General features: G+C 44.9%; 1 protein-coding gene and 1 long non-coding RNA gene across 10 annotated transcripts in view; one reads left to right on the top strand and one right to left on the bottom strand.

The window, feature by feature from the left end:
• LOC132383399 (uncharacterized) overlaps nucleotides 1-16,715 on the top strand; it is a 52,243-nt gene extending 35,528 nt beyond the window's left edge. For 7 of the 9 annotated variants that reach the window (XM_059954305.1, XM_059954304.1, XM_059954302.1 and 4 more), the window contains 2 exons: nucleotides 455-782; nucleotides 14,560-16,715. In XM_059954305.1, coding sequence (XP_059810288.1) covers nucleotides 15,986-16,675 — 690 coding nt within the window. In that variant the 5' untranslated portion in view covers nucleotides 455-782; nucleotides 14,560-15,985 and the 3' untranslated portion in view covers nucleotides 16,676-16,715. Of the gene's footprint in view, nucleotides 1-454; nucleotides 1,952-14,559 lie in introns of those variants that run through there. The other 2 variants (XR_009508668.1, XR_009508667.1) reach the window with 2 other exon arrangements.
• LOC132383404 (uncharacterized) lies at nucleotides 10,525-14,560 on the bottom strand. Its single transcript, XR_009508672.1, has 3 exons — nucleotides 11,811-14,560; nucleotides 11,009-11,039; nucleotides 10,525-10,560 (listed from the first exon to the last, which is right to left on the bottom strand). It is a non-coding gene; the product is annotated as an uncharacterized LOC132383404 (long non-coding RNA).
• Nucleotides 16,716-16,933: the final 218 nt, after the last annotated feature.

Genomic DNA, 16,933 nt, shown 5'->3' with positions numbered 1-16,933 from the left:
TGCCAACCAGTTGGTGGGGTATTCAACAACATCTCACTGCTGCTGTCAAAGGTCCCCACCGGCTTGAAGAGGGCAACAATCATACAAGTGCCCAAGAAGGGCAGAGTGAGCTGCCTCAGTGGTTGTCGCCCAGTAACTGTGATAGAGTGCTTTGAGAGGTTGGTTATGGCCAGGATCAGCTCTTGCATCAGCAATGACCTGGACCCCCGGTAATTTGTCTACTGACATAATAGGTCTACAGCAGATGCTCTCTCAGTTTTTTCCCCTCTTGGCCTTGGATCTCCTGGACAATAGCAATACCTACGTAGGTCAGGCTGCTGTTGGGTGATTACAGCTCAGTGTTCACCACTACCTCACTATTTTTTTGCTCTCATTTGCAATGCTTATTGAATTGAACTATTTAAATATATTTCTCGTTATAATTTGCAGTTTTTTTAATTATTATTTATTGCAGCCAAGCTGGTGCCAAATGTATTGCTTCATAAGGTTTCCTTTGGACTACACTGGTGAGGCCGAGAGGGGGACCTTGACAATCGGGCATCTCAGGATCTCCATACCTGCCACCCAGGTCTGTGATGATGGTCATCGTCACCCATTGTCCTTCCAGACAGTCAGATGCCAACCACCTTTACACTGCAAAACAACAAATTTCATGACATATGCCAGTGATGAATAAAGTCTTCTCGGGCTTCAAGCTGGGTGTAGGTATCGATTATAACCGACGGTTTCATGACAAACTCTACCGTCTCCTTCAGGGATGATGCCCAGGCAAGTCTAGTCAGGTAGTATTTATACCTTTGTTTTCCAACCTTTCTGATTTGAACCTGCTGTGTTCCACCAGTGTCCCGCCTGGCTGATACACACTGCTCCGTATGCACAGGGAATCCTGTAAATGCCAGCTGCCCTGAGTCCTTGGTCATTATGACACACACGAGAGCTGTGATTTGAACTTCCTTATGGGTTTGTGGATGGTATTAATCTAGTATTTCTTCAGGATCCTGGTGGTCCTTCCAGAAGTATAGGGAAGACAGATGGTAGCATTGGGTTCCTCCTTGTTGTTAGGTTTCCCAGTTTTAATGTCGGCCCTTTCAAGGGCACGATTGATTTCCTTCACCTTGTAGGAACGTTGTGCCTAATCGTCTTATTTCCTCAGGGAGACTCTCAGGGTCTGAAATAGCTTTTGCCTAGTTAATCAAAGTAGCAAGAATTCCGTGTGAATGGGTTTCTGATAGACGTTATCTCCGAGGCTACCGTCCCATCGTATTGGAATGTCCACCCTTCTTCATCTCCATCGTAAATTGAATGTTTGGTTGTGTACTGTTCCGATGGTCATGGAGTGCCTGGAAACCGTGAGGCCACACAACGAAGGTGACATTGACATATCTGGAGAAGCATTTGGGACGTACGGGTGATGAACTCACAGCCTTCTCCTCAAAGTCCTCCATGCAGAAATTCGTAATAGCCGGCAACTAGGCTGGTCCCCTGGGCATCCTGTCCACTTGTTGATAATAGTTCCCCGTGTAGAGGAAGTACATTGATAATGTGCCAGTGATATTAAACCTGATTCTCATTCTCCCTTTGTTGTTCCTCCAGCTCTCTGCTCTTCACACTCCTACCAAGATTTACTACTCTAACTATCCCCTGCACTATAACTCAACTGCTCCTGTGCACATAGCCTTTGTGGCCTTACAGCCGTAATTTTCTTTGTTATGTATATTTTATTAAAGTGCCGCACAGTTTTCAAGCAGAACTGCAAAGGTGGTAATCTCGGGATTACTGCCTGTGCCACGTGACAGTGAGAGTAGGAATAGGATGAGGTGGAGGATAAATGCATGGCTGAGGGATTGCAGCAGGGGGCAGGGATTCAGATTTCTGGATTGTTGGGACCTCTTCTGGGGCAGAAGTGACTTGTACAAAAAGGACAGGTTGCACTTGAATCCCAGGGGGCCAATATCCTGGCGGGGAGGTTTGCTAAGGCTACTGGGGAGAGTTTAAACTAGAATTGTTGGGGGGGGGGGGTGAGAACCGAACTGAAGAAACTGGGGAAGAGGAGGTTGGCTCACAAATGGAGAACGGTTGTAGACAGTGTGAGAGGGAGGATAGGCAGGTGATAGAGAAGGGACTTGCTCAGACCAAAGGTTTGAGATGTGTCTATTTTAACGCAGGGAGTATTGTGAACAAAGCGGATGAGCTTAGAACATGGATATGACATGGTGGCCATTACAGAGACTTGGATGGCTCAGGGACAGGAATGATTACTTCAAGTGCCGGGTTTTAGATGTTTCAGAAAGGACAGGGAGGGAGGGAAAAGAGGTGGGGGAGTGACGCTGTTTATCAGAGATAGTGTCACAGCTGCAGAAAAGGTGGACGTCATGGAAGGATTGTCTACAGAGTCTCTGTGGGTGGAGGTAAGGAACAGGAAGAGGTCAATAATTTTACTGGGTGTTTTTTATAGGCCACCCAATAGTAACAGGGATATCGAGGAGCAGATAGGGAAACAGACCCTGGAAAGGTGTAGTAATAACAGAGTTGTTGTGACGGGAGATTTTAATTTCCCAAATATTGATTGGCACCTCCCTAGAGCAAGGGGTTCAGATGGGTTGGAGTTTGTTAGGTGTGCTCAGGAAGGTTTCTTGACACAAAATGTAGATAGGCCTACAAGAGGAAAGGCTGTACTTGATTTGGTATTGGAAAATGAGCCTGGTCAGGTGTCAGATCACTCAGTGGGAGAGCATTTTGGAGATAGTGATCATAATTCTGTCTCCTTTACGATAGCATTGGAGAGAGATAGGAACAGATAAGTCAGGGAGTTCTATATAGGTACATTCCAATGAGACAGGGAAGCTATGGTAGGGTACAGGAATCGTGGTGTACAAAGGCCGTAATAAATCTAGTCAAGAAAAAAAGAAAAACTTACAAAAGGTTCAGAGAGCTCGGTAATGTTAGAGATCTAGAAGATTATAAGGCTAGTAGGAAGGATCTTCAGAAGGAAATTTGGAGAGCCAGAAGGGGCCATGAGAAGGCCTTGGTGGGCAGGATTAAGAAAAACCCCAAGGCATTCTACAAGTATGTGAAGAACAAGAGGATAAGACGTGAAAGAATAGGATCTATCAAGTGTGACAGTGGGGAAGTGTGTATGGAACCGGAGGAAATAGTAGAGGTACTTAATGAATACTTTACTTCAGTATTCACTATGGAAAAGGATGTTGGTGATTGTAGTGATGACTTGCAGCAGACTGAAAAGCTCAAGCACGTAGATATTAAGAAAGAGGATGTGCTGGAGCTTTTGGAAAGCGTCAAGTCGGATAAGTTGCTGGGACCGGATGAAATGTACCCCAGGCTACCATGGGAGGCGAGGGAGGAGATTGCTGAGCCTCTGACGATGATCTTTGCATCATCAATGGGGACGGGAGAGGTTCCCGAGGATTGGAGGGTTGCAGATGTTGTTTGTTTATTCAAGAAAGGGAGTAGAGATAGCCCAGGAAATTGTACACCAGTGAGTCTTACCCCAGTGGTTGATAAATTGATGGAGAAGATCCTGAGAGGCAGGATTTATGAACATTTGGAGAGGTATAATATGATTAGGAATAGTCAGCATGGCTTTGTCAAGGGCAGGTCGTGCCTTATGAGCCTGATTGAATTTTTTGGGGATGTGACTAAACACATTGATGAAGGAAGAGCAATAGATGTAGTGTATATGGATTTCAGCAAGACATTTGTTAAGGTACCCCATGCAAGAGTTATTGAGAAAGTAAGGAGGCATGGGATCCAAGGGGAAATTGCTTTGTGGATCCAGAATTGCCTTGCTCACAGAAGGCAAAGAGTGGTTGTGGATGGGTCATATTCTGCATGGAAGTCAGTGACCAGTGGTGTGCCTCAGGGATCTGTTCTGGGACCCTTACTCTTCGTGATTTTTATAAATGACCTGGATGAGGAAGTGGAGGGATGGGTTAGTAAGTTTGCTGATGACACAAAGGTTGGAGGTGTTGTGGATAGTGTGGAGGGCTATCAGAGGTTACAGCAGGACACTGATAGAATGCAAAACTGGGCTGAGAAGTGACAGATGGAGTTCAATCCAGATAAGTGTGAAGTGGTTCATTTTGGTTGGTCAAATATGATGGCAAAATATAGTATTAATGGTAAGACTCTTGGCAGTGTGGAGGATCAGAGGGATCTTGGGGTCCATGTCCATAGGACACTCAAAGCTGCTGTGCAGGGTGACTCTGTGGTTAAGAAGGCGTACAGTGTTTTGGCCTTCATCAATCATGGAATTGAATTTAGGAGCCGAGAGGTAATGTTGCAGCTATATAGGACCCTGGTCAGACCCCACTTGGAGTACTGTGCTCAGTTCTGGTTGCCTCACTACAGGAAGGATATGGAAGCCATAGAGAGGGTGCAGAGGAGATTTACAAGGATGTTGCCTGGATTGGGGAGCATGCCTTATGAGAATAGGTTGAGCGAACTCGGCCTTTTCCCCTTGGAGCGACGGAGGATGAGAGGAGACCTGATAGAGGTGTGTAAGATGATGAGAGGCATTGATCGTGTTGATAGTCAGAGGCTTTTTCCCAGGGCTGAAATGGTTGCCACAAGAGGACACAGGTTTAAGGTGCTGGGGAGTAAGTACAGAGGAGTTGTCAGGGGTAAGTTTTTTTACTCAGAGAGTGGTGAGTGCGTGGAATGGGCTGCCGGCAATGGTGGTGGAGGCGGATACAATAGGGTCTTTTAAGAGACTTTTAGATAGGCAAATGGAGCTTAGAAAAATAGAGGGCTAAAGGTAAGCCTAGGTAGTTCTTTTTTCTTTTTTCTTTTTCAGTCTTTTTATTGAATTTCATATATATAAAAAAACATAACATAATAATGAATAGGTTATAAATACATTAGACTTGAAATTAGATTAATAATAGGATAACAATATCCCATTAAAATATCAACAGAAAAACATAGTACATTATCAATCAAGCCTATAATGATTATATGAAAAAAATAAGAATAATCGACAAAAGAAAAAGAAAAAATTGTGAAAGTACAAACAATAAAAATGTATATTGAAAAAAAAATACTAAACTAAACTAACATGGGCAATAATAACAGTTTATTTGTATATGATAGTGCCAAAAACTCCGGAACTCCATACCAGAACAAGAATAAATAGAGAGAAGGTCTGGAAGAGGTCAAATTAATTCATATGAAAATGTCGAATGAACGGTCCCCAAGTTTCTTCAAATTTAACTGATGAGTCAAAAATAGTGCTTCTAATTTTTTCCAAGCTCAAACAAGAAATAGTTTGAGAGAGCCGCTGAAACGTGGTAGGAGGATTTACTTCTTTCCAATTTTGTAATATAGACCTTCTGGCCATTAATGTTACAAAAGCAATCACTCGTCTAATTGAAGGGGAAAACTGAATACCATCCTCATTTGGTATACCAAAAATTGCAGTAATAAAATGAGGTTGTAAATCGATATTCCAAATTGAGGAAATGGTAGCAAATATGTCCTTCCAATAGTTAAATAAGATGGGACATGACCAAAACATGTGGGTCAATGTAGCCACATCTGAATGACATCTGTCACATTGAGGGTTAATATGAGAGTAGAATCGAGCAAGTTTATCTTTAGACATATGAGCTCTATGTACAATTTTAAATTGTATTAAAGCATGTTTAGCACATATAGAAGAAGAATTAACCATTTGTAAAATTTTTTCCCATTTTTCTATTGATATATTATATTGAAGTTCTTTTTCCCATTCTTGTTTAATTCTACCTGATATTTCTGGTTGTATCTTCATAATCATATTATAAATAAAAGCCACTAATCCCTTCTGATAAGGATTTAAGGTAAAAATCAAACCTAAAAAGTCCATTGAAGTTGAATTGGGAAAGGATGGTAGGATTTTATGTAAAAAATTTCTGATTTGTAGATATCTAAAAAAGTTAGATTTAGGTAACTCAAATTTGTTGGAAAGTTGGTCGAAAGACATCAAACTACCTTCAAAAAAGAGATCACGAAAACATTTTATACCTTTCCTTTTCCATATGCTAAAAGCTTGATCTGTCAAAGAAGGTTTGAAAAAAAAATTAAGTAAAATAGGGCTATCAAGAGCAAAGTTTTTCAAAGTAAAAAATTTACGAAATTGAAACCAAATTTGTAATGTATGTTTGACAACAGGGTTGGATATCTGTTTATTGAATTTAACTAAATCGGCAGAAAGAGAAGAACCCAAAATGGAGAATAGGGAATATCCCTGTGCCTCATTACGTTCTAAATTTACCCACTGTGGGCACAATGGTGAATCCAAATCTGATTTCCAATAAATTAAGTTACGAATATTATTCGCCCAATAGTAAAATCTAAAGTTAGGTAAGGCTAAACCACCATCTTTTTTGGATTTTTGTAATTGTCTTTTACTTAACCTAGGATTTTTATTTTGCCACACAAATGAAGAAATTTTTGAGTCAATGTTATCAAAAAAAGATTTAGGAATAAAAATTGGTAAAGCTTGAAATAAATATAAAAATTTTGGTAGAATCATCATTTTAATAGCATTAATCCGACCAACTAATGATAAGGATAAGGGAGACCATCCTATAGTAAGTTGTTGAATTTGATGAAGCATAGGTAAAAAAATTCAATGTAAATAAATCTTTATATTTCTTGGTAATTTTTATACCTAAATAGATAAAGTTATCATTAACAACTTTAAATGGTATCCTTTCATCCAATAAAGTTTGCGTGTTTAAAGGGAATAAATCACTCTTATCCAAGTTTAGTTTATAACCAGAAAAACTACCAAATTGAGCCAACAAAGATAAAATAGCGGGAATAGACCTGCCAGGATCAGAAATATATAACAACAAGTCATCAGCATAAAGTGATAACTTGTATAATTTCTCATTACGGGTAATACCAAAAATATTAGGAGAGTAGTTCTAAAGTAAGGACATGTTCGGCACAGTTTTGTGAGCCGAAGGGCCTGTATTGTGCTGTAGGTTTTGTATGTTTCTATGTGTAAACATTTCCTAAAAGATCAATAGTTGGTCTGAACAGCTATAAAAAAAACATAGGGAGAGTTGAGTATCACAGCACTTGGCCTCACTGCCATCTTGTCCCACATGGCTTCCTGCTGCATCTCCAGGCCACCCAGTTCTTCCCCAGGCAGGATCTCAGGTGCACATTCAGTTCAGCCTTTTCTCTCAGTGGTTTTCCAGCCATCTCCTCTGTTCCACTTTCCCTTCCACGTGGTACCGTCTGGCTGCCCTCTCTGCTGCAAGTCCAGATCTCGCTCTCCTGAATGTGCTGCAGACCACAAATCTTCTCAACCCTCCGCTGAATCAATTCCATCAACCAGTGGCTCTTCATATTCCTGACCTCCATGAGGAATCTGAAACCTGACCCTCCAGGCAGCTGAAGATCCACCTGGACTCCCTCACTCAACCAGCCAGCTTCAGGTTACTGAAAATCAAATGATCCCACTTTACACTCCCTCCCAGCCCCGAGCTCCCAAGGCTCTTTCATTCTTTTCCTCACATACCCCCCTTTTCTTGTCATGACCACAGATTCGGAGGCGCAGTGATTGCGCTTATGAATATGCAAGTGTCAGCTAATTATTATCTAATTGTGATAGTATTTAACTCCAAACTTGTCATCGTAGTGCTTGTTGAGACTTGGACACAGCACAGCAATGCTTCGCTGCCTGTTTGTGTTCGGCCTTGCCTGAGAAATTGGACTGTCGAGTCAACTGACTCTGAAGACTAGCGGGATTCGTTTAATGTTTAGATGTTCTTTTCAGCCGCAGCGTAAGCTTCGTTTTCTGTTTGAGAGTTTTCATTAACAGCCCTGTTTGGCCTAGTGGTTATTTTATTTTCCCTTTAACACTGTTCACATTAATGTTTGTGAACTGTCGACCTGCTTTGGTGTCTCTCACTCTGCACTTGGGCCATATCCGAACCAGGCGACATTGCTCTCCTGCACCCACTCCTCAAGGTCCTGGGCCCACCATGATATGGAGCTCTTCTTCCATCACTTCCCCATTTCCCTATTTCTCAATCCCTAGCCCCATGGATGACCCCTTCTCACATCTCCAACAGTCTTGGACACCACTCCAGGCCATTTTACATCAACCTCCTCAACCTCTCCACTCACCTGACCCAGTTCATCCTCACCTCCTCCGAATGCACAACCCTCCATCCACTTTGCACTACTTGCATCCTGATCGTCAGCCTCACGTACGAAAGTGAAGCCATTGTACTCTAGTGAACTACTTTGCAGAGGCCGGACGACCGCTTTTGGATACCTCATCTTACAGAATCTGCACCATTGAACACCAGGACACCATCTCCCGCACTGTCACAGATCTATTACATCAGGCGGTCTTCCTTCCACAGTCACAAACTTGATAGCACCCCAATTCCTCATTCTTGTTTATATCTCTTACCCAACATCCACAAACAGGACTGTCCCGGTCAGCCCTTTGTTACTATCTGTTCTTGCCCCTCACTCCATGACCCAATTCTGTCTCCACTTGTCCTGTCCCTTCCCATCTACATCCCTGCACCTTCCCCACTCCCACTGCTCCATTTTCTTTGTGGATGTCCATCTCCCATCAGGAAGGTCTTAAAGCCCACCCCTTCTCTCTACAACAAAGATGCCCCTAGTTACCCTCCATCAACACTTTTATCTGTCTGGTTGATCTTGGTCTTACCTTAAGCTCACCTTCTACAAATCTAAGGTGTGGACATGGACTCTGCATGGGTGTTAGGCAAGATACACCTGAACATCCTTTATTACAGTCTAGATGCACCTGAACAACATTTATTAGAGTCTAGATACACCTGAACATCATTTATTAGTCCAGATGCACCTGAACATCATTTATTAGAGTCTAGATACACCTGAACATCATTTATTAGAGTCTAGATACACCTGAACATCATTTATTAGTCTAGATGCACCTGAACATCATTTATTAGATTCTAGATACACCTGAACATCATTTATTAGAGTCTAGATGCACCTGAACATCATTTATTAGTCTAGATGCACCTGAACATCATTTATTAGATTCTAGATACACCTGAACATCATTTATTAGAGTCTAGATGCACCTGAACATCATTTATTAGTCTAGATGCACCTGAACATCATTCATTAGTCAAGATACACCTGAACATCATTTATTAGTCTCGACACACCTGAACATCATTTATTAGTCTCGATACACCTGAACATCATTTATTAGTCTCGATACACCTGAACATCATTTATTAGTCTCGATGCACCTGAACATCATTTATTAGAGTCTAGATACACCTGAACATCATTTATTAGTCCAGATGCACCTGAACATCATTTATTAGTCTAGATACACCTGAACATCATTTATTAGTCTCGATGCACCTGGACATCATTTATTAGAGTCTAGATACACCTGAACTTCATTTATTAGATTCTAGATACACCTGAACATCATTTATTAGTCTCGATACACCTGAACATCATTTATTAGTCTCGATGCACCTGGACATCATTTATTAGAGTCTAGATACACCTGAACATCATTTATTAGAGTCTAGATACACCTGAACATCATTTATTAGTCAAGATACACCTGAACATCATTTATTAGTCTCGATGCACCTGAACATCATTTATTAGAGTCTAGATACACCTGAACATCATTTATTAGTCTCGATGCACCTGAACAACATTTATTAGAGTCTAGATACACCTGAACATAATTTATTAGTCTAGATACACCTGAACATCATTTATTAGAGTCTAGATACACCTGAACATCATTTATTAGAATCTAGATACACCTGGACATCATTTATTAGAGTCTAGATACACCTGAACATCATTTATTAGAGTCTAATGCACCTAGACATCATTTATTAGTCTAGATACACCTGGACATCATTTATTAGTCTAGATGCACCTGAACATCATTCATTAGTCTAGATACACCTGGACATCATTTATTAGAGTCTAGATACACCTGAACATCATTTATTAGAGTCTAGATGCACCTGAACATCATTCATTAGTCAAGATACACCTGAACATCATTTATTAGTCTCGATGCACCTGGACATCATTTATTAGAGTCTAGATACACCTGAACATCATTTATTAGTCTAGATACACCTGAACATAATTTATTAGTCTAGATACACCTGAACATCATTCATTAGTCTAGATACACCTGAACATCATTTATTAGTCTAGATACACCTGAACATAATTTATTAGTCTAGATACACCTGAACATCATTCATTAGTCTAGATACACCTGAACATCATTTATTAGTCTAGATACACCTGAACATAATTTATTAGTCTAGATACACCTGAACATCATTTATTAGAGTCTAGATACACCTGGCCATCATTTATTAGAGTCTAGATACACCTGGACATCATTTATTACAGTCTAGATGCACCTGAACAACATTTATTAGAGTCTAGATACACCTGAACATCATTTATTAGTCTAGATACACCTGAACATAATTTATTAGTCTAGATACACCTGAACATCATTCATTAGTCTAGATACACCTGAACATCATTTATTAGTCTAGATACACCTGAACATAATTTATTAGTCTAGATACACCTGAACATCATTTATTAGAGTCTAGATACACCTGGCCATCATTTATTAGAGTCTAGATACACCTGGACATCATTTATTAGAGTCTAATGCACCTGGACATCATTTATTAGTCTAGATACACCTGGACATCATTTATTAGTCTAGATGCACCTGAACATCATTCATTAGTCTAGATACACCTGGACATCATTTATTAGAGTCTAGATACACCTGGACATCATTTATTAGTCTCGATACACCTGAACATCATTTATTAGTCTTGATGCACCTGGACATCATTTATTAGAGTCTAGATACACCTGAACATCATTTATTAGAGTCTAGATACACCTGAACATCATTTATTAGTCTAGATACACCTGGACATCATTTATTAGAGTCTAGATACACCTGGACATCATTTATTAGAGTCTAGATGCACCTGGACATCATTTATTAGAGTCTAGATACACCTGGACATCATTTATTAGAGTCTAGATACACCTGAACATCATTTATTAGAGTCTAATGCACCTGGACATCATTTATTAGTCTAGATACACCTGGACATCATTTATTAGTCTAGATACACCTGGACATCATTTATTAGTCTAGATGCACCTGAACATCATTCATTAGTCTTGATAAACCTGGACATCATTTATTAGTCTCGATACACCTGAACATCATTTATTAGTCTCGATGCACCTGAACATCATTTATTAGTTTAGATACACCTGAACATCATTTATTAGTCTAGATACACCTGAACATCATTTATTAGTCTCGATGCACCTGAACATCATTTATTAGTCTAGATACACCTGAACATCATTTATTAGAGTCTAGATACACCTGGACATCATTTATTAGAGTCTAGATACACCTGAACATCATTTATTAGTCTAGATGCACCTGGACATCATTTATTAGAGTCTAGATACACCTGAACATCTTTTATTAGTCTAGATGCACCTGAACATCATTTATTAGTCTAGATACACCTGGACATCATTTATTAGTCTAGATACACCTGGACATCATTTATTAGTCTAGATACACCTGAACATAATTTATTAGAGTCTAGATACACCTGAACATAATTTATTAGAGTCTAGATACACCTGAACATCATTTATTAGAGTCTAGATACACCTGGACATCATTTATTAGTCTAGATACACCTGAACATCATTCATTAGTCTAGATGCACCTGAACATCATTTATTAGAGTGAAGTGACCACTTTTATCACTTCCACCATTTCCAAAGGAATCCCACCACCAAGCACATCTTCCCTCCCCATCCCCAACTTTCCACAAGGATCACACCCTATGTGTCTCCCTTGTCCATTCATCCCTCACCAGTGATCTCCCTCCTGGTACCTATCATTGCAAGCAGAACAAGCGCTACACCTCCTCGCTCACTACGATTCAGGTGAGGCGACACTTCACCGGGGAGTCTGTTGGGGTCATCTGCTGTACCCGGTGCTCCCAGCGTACATCAGCAAGGCCCGATGTAGATTGGGATATTCCTTCAACAAGCACCTTCACTTGAACCACCACACAAAGAGGGATTTCCCATTAGTCACCCATTTCAATTCCACTTCCCGTTCCCACTCCGACACGTCAGGCCACGGCCTCCTCTACTGTCACGGTGAGGCCACATCCGGGCTGGAGGAGCAACACCGTATATTCCATCTGGTAGCCTCCACTTGATGGCATGAACATTGATCTCACAAACTTCAGTAATTGCCTCCCCCTTCACCATTCCCCATTCCGATTCCCCTCTCACACCTGCCCACCACCTCCCTCTGTTCCTCCATGGCCTTCTACCCTCTCCTATCAGATTTCCCCCTCTCCAGCCCTGTACCTCTTTCACCTATCAACTCCCCAGCTCTTCACTTCACCCACTCCCCTCTCCCGGTTTCACCTATCACCAACTCTGTTGTACTTCTCCCTCCCCTCCCCTCACCTTCTGACTCTGACTCCTCATCTTTTTTCACCAGTCTTGAGAAGGGTCTCCGCCGGAAACTTCGACTCTACTCTTTTCCTATGGACGCTGCCTGGCCTGCTGAGCTCCTCCAGCATTTTGTGTGTGTTGCTCGGATTTCCAGCGTCTGCAGATTTCCCGGGGTTTGTCCTTTACTCTTATCATTAAGCTGTTGTACGTCCTTCAGAGTCGAAGGCGACCACGACTTCTGTCAGGTGGAGGGTCCGGAGGTGACTGGTGAGGCCAATCCGGGCCCTGAAAGCTCGCCCACATGTGGGACACACGAGGGTAGGTGCTGCAGTGGAAGCGGAGGTAGCTCGCCCACATGTGGGACACACGAGGGTAGGTGCTGCAGTGGAAGTGGCGGTAGTTCGAGCCACGTTTCCTCTGAGCCTCTGCGTCGCGTCTGATTTCTGCTGCATACGCTCCTTTAGTGGTCCTGCTCCACCAGGTTGGGCGGTCCAGAGCAAGATTGATGTTGAGGACTTCGAGGCAGTCTTTGAAACGTTTCTTCTGCCCTCCAACGGAGCGCCTGCCCTGGCTCAGCTCTCCATACAGCAGCTGTTTTGGTAGTCGACTGTCAGACATCCTGACGACATGGCCAGCCCATCTGGCTTGGGCTTTCTGTCGGAGGGTGTAGACGCTGTGGGTGCTAGCCCGCTCCAGGACCTCCGTGTCTGGGACGTTGTCCTGCCATCGTACGTGGCGAAGTCTGCGGAGGCAGCTCAAGTGGAAGTGGTTGAGCTGTTTCGCGTGTCTGCTGTGGACAGTCCAGGTCTCGCTGGCATAGAGGAGGGTGGTGAGAACCTCAGCTCGGTTGACCTTCAGCTTGGTGGTAAGGCTGAGTCCTCTCCACTCCCGTACATTCTCACGGAGTCTCCCAAAGGCGGCGCTGGCTTTGGCAATTCTGTTGCTGATCTCAGCATCTACGTTCACCGCTCGTGACGCCCGTTATGTGGATATGGGTCCCCTGTGCTTCTCATTCTTCTGTGGTTAGTTTTGGATTTCGACCAGCACAGGTCTCCTGGGTTTTGTGTTTCTACTCAGAGTTAGTCTGGACCGATAAGCCCTGGATTCGAGTTCCGAGTGAACAAGTGAGCTTTATTTCCGAATAAATCCTCATTGTTAATCTCTATTATCGAGTCCTGAGTGCACTCCGCGCCCGGGTCCGTCCGTCTGAAGACCGATTCAGCAGGACTCGGCGGAGATTGTTCAATTCGCACGGTTCAGCCCCGCCAAGGGCAGGCAGCTGGGGGTGGGTGGCATGTGCAGTCTCTCCGGGAGATGATACTTTTAAATCTTTGCAGAAGGACTCTGAGACGCGAAGCGGGGTTCACGATGGACTCTGGTTTCCAGCATTGTGCCTGTGTGTGCAGCCACGTTACCCCGGAACTGCCGTGGAGAGTAAATTAACCTGCCCTCCCCAGAGCGGTACAGGGGGAACCCCGAGTCTTGCCACGGGTTTCTAAATCAACCCTCCCTAGTCCTTGAATTACAACCCGTAAAGTTCCCCAAGGTGGCCAATATAACTCCCCTCCTCTCGGGCAGGACCCTACGTGGGCAAAGGCTTTACGGGGGAAGGATGCTGCCGTGTGACCTGGTGTAAATTTATTTCTAAGCTCGACGAGCCGGGTATTCTTTCACAATCGACAACCATATTTCTGACAGAAGGAGGGAGAGAGAGATTATGGCGAGCTCACCCGGAGCGCCGGTTCTCTGATCTACCCGGTGCCTACCCCGGTTCCTCAATCCAATAACCAATGCAGATCCCGCACTCATCTCCGAAATAACCCATGCGGTCTCCCTAGAGGAGCGCGAAGGACATATGAGGCAGAGGGGGCTGCTGGTTAGTTTCCGCGTTGTCAGGAAAGCTCCCAAAACCATCCTTTGAGGTGGAAATGTAAAGAGCCCCGAGCCTGATCCCGTTAAGTCGAGTCGCAGAGTGGTTTTACCAGCTCTATTATCTTGCAGGAGACATCAACACTGTGAGAGCCTGGACATCCGACTGGCAGAGCGATTCCATGTCCCCCCAGGCACGTCCCGGCTGCGGCCCGGGATGGTCGACGGCTGGAACCTGGACAAATCCTTCAACTTTCCGTCGGGTCGCTTCTCGACTCCTCAAGACCGGACTTGAACTCAACCGAGTTGTCTACAGTACTTTCAGAGCATTCGGATTCGGCGGAGGAGAGCGACTTCCCCCCGCACGGGGACCACAACGGCGGCATCAGTTTGCTATCCGGTGTCGGTCCTCCCCGGCAAGACTCTACGCCTCGTCCGCTCCCGAGAGACAAAGAGGGCTTTGACATCTCGGGTTATCCGACATTCCCCTTCGCCTGCCGCAGCGGGGTTCTTTTGTTGTATCCAAGAAGGACAGCGAGCTGAGACCTTGTAACAATGACAGGCGTCTAAACAGGAATAAGAACCGGTACCGACTTCCTCGAATGAATACGGCATTAGAGTTGCAAGGAGCCGCGGTCTGCACTAAGCTAGACCTCCGGGATGCCTACAAGCTGACCTGGTCCAAGAGGAAGATGAATGGCCTTCAACACTCCCACTATGATGCCATCCAGTTTAGTTACCGCTCCAGCACTCTTTCAGATCTTCAGCAACGGCGCGCTCCGGGAAATGGTTAACCTCTTCGCCTTTGCTATTCGGCCAATATCCCCCGTCGCTTCAGGAGCATGTACGGCGTGTTCTTTAGCGCCTGCCCGAGAGCCAGCTTGTTGTTAAACTTGGAAAGAGCGAACTTCACGCCTCCAAAGTTTTTCTTTTCTGGGGTTTGTCACTTCCAAAGGGAATTTGCAGATGGACCCCGAGGAGAGCCAAAAAAGTGCGAAATTGACCACAACCCGTGCCAGTCAAACAGCTTTTAGCGCTCGCCGATTTCTATCGGCGCCTCATTCGCAATTTCAGTGCAATCGCAGCCCCAATTACCAAGCTCACTGAAAGATCGACTGGGCTTTTCCGTTGGACTCCAGGGACAGAAGCCGCTTCCTGCGATCTGAGGAACAGATTTGCCACGGCACCTGTACAGTCTGATCCGGAGCTGCCTTTTGTAGTGGGAGTTTGGTGCCTTGAACGTGTGTGCTATCTCAGACCGGAATCTACACCCATTGCGCCTTCCTCTCCAGACGTCTGTGTTGTGGCGACCCATTTCCTGGCGCATCCGAACCGACTCACAATTAGATAGCCTACGGGGGTTTGCGAGCACAGAGCTTTGGAGCCTCTGCGCCACGGGGGGCCGGTTGAGGGAGGCTTAAAAGTGAGGCTGAAGTTTTCGAATAAAGTTTTTTTCCTTCGACTGCAGTTACCGACTCCGTGTCGTAATTTTAGCGCTGCGTGTAGCACACCACTACAATTGGTGACCCCGACGGTCCAAACGATTTTTGGACCAGAAATGACCGACGCCGCCTCTGTTCATGCGGTTTCGTTGAAACTGCCGGGTTTCTGGACACAGCGCCCGGACCTATGGTTCCAGCAAGCCGAAGCCCAATTCCACGTTCGCCAGATCACCTCAGAAGACACCCGCTACTACTACGTGGTGGGCTCCCTCGACCAGGACACAGCGGCCCAGGTCGCGGAGTTCGTACAGTCGCCCCCGGCAGACGGCAAGTACACGGAATTCAAAGCCCTGCTCATCAGGACTTTCGGACTCTCACGGCGCGAGCGGGCTGCCCGTTTACTGCACCTGGATGGCTTGGGCGACAGACCTCCATCGGCTTTAATGAATGAGATGTTGTCTCTCGCCGACGAACACACACCCTGCCTCATGTTTGAGCAGGCATTCCTGGAGCAGCTGCCCGAGGACATATGCCTGCTGCTGTCCGACGCGGATTTCAGTGACCCCCGGAAGGTGGCAGCCCGGGCGGACTTGCTGTGGAACGCCAAAAAGGTGAGCGGGGCGTCCATCGCACAGATCACCCAGCCACGCTCCCGGCAGCAAACCAGTCCAGGCCCGGCCGCAGAGCCCGCCAACCCCCGGCCCAATGAACACTGGTGCTTCTACCACCAGCGGTGGGGCGCAGAAGCCCGCCGTTGTTGCCCACCCTGCAAGTTCCCGGGAAACGCCAGGGCCAGCCGCCGCTGATGGCTACGGCGGCTGGCCATCGGGATAGCCTCCTGTATGTGTGGGATAGAAGGTCGGGACGCCGGTTTTTGGTCGATACTGGGGCTGAGATCAGCGTTTTACCCCTGACGAGTTACGACACCCGCAGCAGGGCACCGGCCCCCCCCCCCCCGAGGGCCGTGAATGGCAGCACAGTAAGGACCTATGGCACCCGTCAGGTGCAGCTACAGTTCGGCTCCAGCCAGTTCACGTGGGACTTCACACTGGCCGCCGTAGCCC

The sequence above is a fragment of the Hypanus sabinus genome, chromosome 30 (genome assembly GCF_030144855.1).
Source record: "Hypanus sabinus isolate sHypSab1 chromosome 30, sHypSab1.hap1, whole genome shotgun sequence".
In the NCBI taxonomy this organism is placed as follows: domain Eukaryota; kingdom Metazoa; phylum Chordata; class Chondrichthyes; order Myliobatiformes; family Dasyatidae; genus Hypanus; species Hypanus sabinus.
Note: the sequence above shows the minus strand (reverse complement) of the source record. Positions and strands in the feature narration are given on the sequence as shown.